The following is a 4,985-nucleotide window of genomic DNA, read 5'->3' as shown; positions in this document are numbered from 1 at the left end:
CTTCCTCAGAGCAGTTACACCCAGTCAGAATTAGTGACTTAACAATTCATTTATTTAATTCTTAGTGCTTTAATATGTTAAAATATGTGGTAACCAGACGGACACGAAGAGAAATAAATTGTTCATAAATGCTCGATCTCGCAAAATGAATCTTGTTTCACTTTCCTCCAAATTTCTTTGAAATCTTTTGAACTTCCTCAGATGTTCTGCTGACGAACAAACAGACGACTTCAGTCAGACAGAACCTAAAGTCTGAATACATTTAGATATTTAAAGTAAAAGGTTTTATATGCATCAGATTTTCATTGTGCATGTTTGATTATTCTGTGATCATGGTAAATGGATCCAGCTGCTCACAGCAAGTACTGATCTGATTTAGTTTTTTCTCTTTCGTGCACTTTAAAGGAATTTAACTGATGAATTAAAACCTTTATTTTAGAGACTAAAGCTTCATCTTCTGAAGGTTCTGGCTCAATCTGTAACAAGCTGTAACAGGAGCTCTTACATAAACGGCCATAAGACCTAGAGGTTAATGTGATGTGCCACATGAAGCCACAGTGTGCGGCCCAGCAGACAGCAGAGTCACAGAGACTGTTACATAAACACAGTGAGGTCGAGGTTTTATAAGCTTTAAAAACTGATACATCACCACCAGCATCTTCACTTCACCTCCACCGCTCTGTGTTCACCTGAGCTTAGATTTCCCATGATGCACAGGGCAGTTACATCATGTTCCCTGGATATATAATTCATCTACTCATCTGGCGCGGCCTTGCTCATGTGTGGAGGTTAGAGCTGATGATGACACACTGACCTGCCATCACGCTGTCACCGCCCGCCTTGTTGCAGCTGAGTGGCGATTGGCTGGACGCCCTCCTGATCAGCTGACCGCCGATGGCACTGCTGCCCAGACCGTCAATATCTGAGAGGAGGGGGGGGGGGTCAACGTGTTTATAATCGGCTGAAAATCGGCCATGTTGACAGTTTCCATGGCAACTAAACAGTGTCTTCTTCCAGGTGAGGCTAGTCCAATGAGAGTAGGCTTACGTTTGGATTATATGAGGTGTGTGTGTGTGTGTGTACCTGTCAGCGTGGTGATGAGCGGCAGGGCGTGGTCCTCCGGCGAGCCCCAGTACCCGGCCTCGCCCAGCAGGTTGCGCTCCAGCACCTGGTGGTAGAGCTCCTCGATCCACACCTGGGACAGAACCACGAGGACGCCGCTGCTCTGGATCAGACGCACAAACTCCTTCTGCATAACACACACACACACACACACACACACACACACACACACACACACCTTTAGTTGACAGTTTGTGTTTTCTTGATTTTTCATACATTTATCACAGTGAATTCATGAATCTGTAAAGTCCTTGACACTTTATTTCCATGTTCTTGCAACTATTTCATTTTATTTTCTAAATATTTTTAAAGTTTGAAGAAAGACTCATTTTTTAACCTCCGTCTTTACAAGAATCTAAAACATGTCATTTGCCCTGTAAACAGTGACGGTAAGGAGCGGGATGCAGGAAGTGATGTCACGCAGGAAGGCGACACTCACCAGGCTGAGCACGGGAGCGAGCGTCCGGCGTCTGTAGTAGTCGCAGCAGCAGAGTTTGAGGTTGAGCAGCAGAGCGTAGTACGACACCAGGTACAGACCGTCTGCGTTCATCAGAGACTGACAGCTCAGGGTGTCACCTGCCTCGAAGCCCGGGGAGTGGATCCCACCTGGAGGGGGGGGGGGGGGACTTTACTGGGCTTCATTTGTAAATTGTAGCGTCTACCAACAGTTTGCATGAGAGGCGTTTAGGGAACATCTGTAAATTGTAGCGTCTACCAACAGTCTGCATGAGAAGCGTTTAGGGAACATCTGTAAATTGTAGCGTCTACCAACAGTCTGCATGAGAGGCGTTTAGGGAACACATGAATTCTGGTTTTAATCAGTAGTTTCTGAATCTGCAGAACCAACTGTAATTGTTTGTTTTGTTCTTTTACTTCATGGTTTCCACTGAATAAAACAACAGAGCGTCTCAAGAGTTTTGTTTTCACTTCAGTTCTTGTTCAAACAATGAATGTTTCATCTGAGACTCGACCAACAACAGAGACAGAAGAGAGAAGGCTGCTGCACAGATCACTCCACCCTCAGCAAATATCCTGTTTGTTTAGCTAACACACACACACACACACACACACACACACACTCACCAGCCTGCAGTCCGGAGCAGAAGGTGGAGGAGAAGTTCTGCAGAGACAGGTCCACCTCGGTGGCGGTGGCCAATCCCAGCAGCCGGGGCAGCAGCGCCGCCAGCGACTGGACGAACAGCCTGGCGCTCTGCTGGTCGGCCTCCTGGTTGCGGAGCAGTTTGAGGGACATGGCGGCGTTGCGAAGGGAGCGGTGGCCCGGGCAGTCGCGAGGCGTCTGCTGCTCCTCGTCAGCCAGAGAGACGTTGTCAGAGCCGATGTCCGAGACGTCGGAGCGCCCCGAGTCTTTCTCAGCAGCCATGGAGTACTGGTCACAGGAGTCGAACTCTGTCCGCGACAGGTCCTGCTCCTCCACACTGAAGGAGCAACAGGGAGAGTCATCACTTCTCTATCAGACTGTGACACCTGATACAAAGATCAATACAATCACTTGAAAGCCATAAAAGTTTAAGATTGAAAAAACTCGTTCATTTCATCATTGCAATTAACTGGAAAAAATATAATAATGTAAAATAATAAACTGAGTTTTGAAAATCTAAATTAATCAAATATGCTTCTTTTATTTATAAGCTTTGGCAAATAAATAAATGAACTGTATTCCACTGCTCCATGGTGCGTTCATTTTCAACTGGGAAATCAGAATTTCCAATTTCCAGTTGGAAATTTGAACTTGAACGCCTCCTGAAGTCGGAAAAGTTGGAGCAACGTCACCAACGCCACACCTCAAAATCCAAGATGGCCGCTCTGCACATGAAGAGAAGTGAAAGCTCCAGCGATCGACTGTGACACACTTGGTGTTAATTGTGTCTCATTAATTAAATCAGTCGTACAAACAGTTTGTCATGACTCACACACACACACTCTCACGCATGCACACACACACACACACACTCTCACACACTCTCTCACACACACACACACGCACACACACTCTCACACGTGCACACACACTCTCACACGTGCACACACGCACACACACACTCTCACATGTGCACGCACACACACTCTCACACGCGCACACATGCACGCACACACACACTCTCACGCATGCACACACACACACGCACGCACACTCTCACACACACACACACCTGAAGTTGCTCTCGCTGTACCGTGACCCCCCCGCGTGGTGCGACCTGGTCCTGGACTCCACAGACAGGAAGTTGGTGATGTCAGGGTAGACGAGGGCGTGACTCCGCTGGACCACATCTGGAGGAACCACTACTCCTCTCTCTCCTCCTCCTCCTCCTCCTCTTGCTCCTGCTCCTTCTTTCTCCCCTCTTCCCTCCCCCTCCCCTGCTCCTCCCCCCTCCTCCCGTTTGCTCCCCTGCTCCGGCTCCACGCTCCGCTCACGCGTGGCCCCCTCCTGTCCGCCGCAGGATGAGGGCGAGGGGAGGCGAGCGTCCTCCCCGCACTCCTCAGGAGTGGTGTGGCCCGGTCCGAGCCCCCCCGCCTCCAGGTCCAGGGTGGTCTGGCCCGTTTCCGTGGTGATGCTGATGCTAATGTCGGGGCTGCGCTCGGTGGTCCCGCTGGTGGCCATGTTGGAGGAGGAGGAGCCGGGCTCCCACGGCGGCTGCTCGGAGGCCAGGACGTGTCTCTGCCACCTGAAGTCGGCCTCGTTGATCTCCATGGACTCCCGCGTGGACTCCGTCCCGTCCTTCAGGTCCTCCAGTCGTCTGAGGAGGAGCCGAGCCTGAAAACACAGCGTCACCGTTTCACGCTGAACACCTCCTTTCTCTCCGTGTGTGTGTTTCCTGTCGGGGCGTACCTGCTCAGGTTGGATGCCGCGGCCGTGCGACAGTTCATCCAGAGCTCCGAGGAGAGCGCAGGCACAGGAGACGGAGGAGTAACACGCCTCGATGCCTCCCTTCATACACGCCTCCGTCATCCCGTCCATCACTCTGCCGGAGGAAGAGGAAACACACAGACGCATCTTCACTGATTCAGACTTTCAGATGAAACAGACTTTAAAAGATGGAGACGAGTCCCTGATGATCGAGCTCGACAGAATGAACCATGAGTATTTTAGCTTCTTTAAATACATGAACTTTAATGTATGAAATGTTTTAGATATTATATATAAAATATAAAATATACAGGGAGAGAGGAGTTACGAACAGTCTGAGCAGATCCAGGTGAGACTTCCTCTTGGAGAAGGAGCGCTTCCTGGTTTCAGGTTCGGCCACGCACGGACCGGCGAGGTCGTACAGCCGCTGAGGACTGCCCAGAATCTGACACACACACGCACACACACACACACACACACACATTTCACAGAATGAATATATAGTGACATCATGTCATGTAATATGTTCAGGAAGACGGTGAGGAGCGACGGCCCGCCCCCTCCCACCTCCTTCATGATGCGGATGGCCTCGGTGCGGTGCTGAGGGGGGGGGTACAGCAGGATCCGGTGGTAGAGCGACTGCAGCACCGGTTTCATCGACTCCACGCAGCTCACCAAACGCACCAGCTCCGCCGCGATGTAACACACCGTCCGCACCACCGGGGCGATCCTGGCGGGGGCGCTGGAGGAGCAGCCCGACCCCCGACCCTGATCGGATATCCCTCCGCCGCACGAGTCCACTTCCTGGTTGAGTCCTGGGAGAAAACAACGAGTCAGATTAAAGACTTTAATCATCTGTGACACAAAACAAACAGACGGCGTGAAGCTGACAGGACGCTCAGAGACTAACTGCTCCAGAGCTCTGGGTAAATACTTCATTATTAATCAACTAATTATTAAACCTCTAATTAGGAGAATGAGCTCGTTCCACCCCCCC

General features: G+C 50.5%; 1 protein-coding gene across 1 annotated transcript in view; it reads right to left on the bottom strand.

Moving 5' to 3' along the window:
* Positions 1-4,985, bottom strand: part of arfgef3 (ARFGEF family member 3) — a gene marked incomplete at both ends in the record, with an annotated part of 22,549 nt that overhangs the window by 12,241 nt on the left and 5,323 nt on the right. Inside the window, 8 exons of the mRNA XM_087173048.1 lie at positions 815-922; positions 1,084-1,249; positions 1,562-1,728; positions 2,206-2,558; positions 3,294-3,895; positions 3,971-4,103; positions 4,321-4,433; positions 4,556-4,803. Of these exons, the coding sequence (XP_087029174.1) occupies positions 815-922; positions 1,084-1,249; positions 1,562-1,728; positions 2,206-2,558; positions 3,294-3,895; positions 3,971-4,103; positions 4,321-4,433; positions 4,556-4,803 (1,890 nt within the window). The remainder of the gene's footprint in view (positions 1-814; positions 923-1,083; positions 1,250-1,561; positions 1,729-2,205; positions 2,559-3,293; positions 3,896-3,970; positions 4,104-4,320; positions 4,434-4,555; positions 4,804-4,985) is intronic.

This window comes from Seriola lalandi, unplaced genomic scaffold (genome assembly GCF_002814215.2).
Source record: "Seriola lalandi dorsalis isolate HSWRI2012SDOR001 ecotype SW California unplaced genomic scaffold, Sedor1 jcf7180002053992, whole genome shotgun sequence".
NCBI lineage: Eukaryota > Metazoa > Chordata > Actinopteri > Carangiformes > Carangidae > Seriola > Seriola lalandi.
Note: the sequence above shows the minus strand (reverse complement) of the source record. Positions and strands in the feature narration are given on the sequence as shown.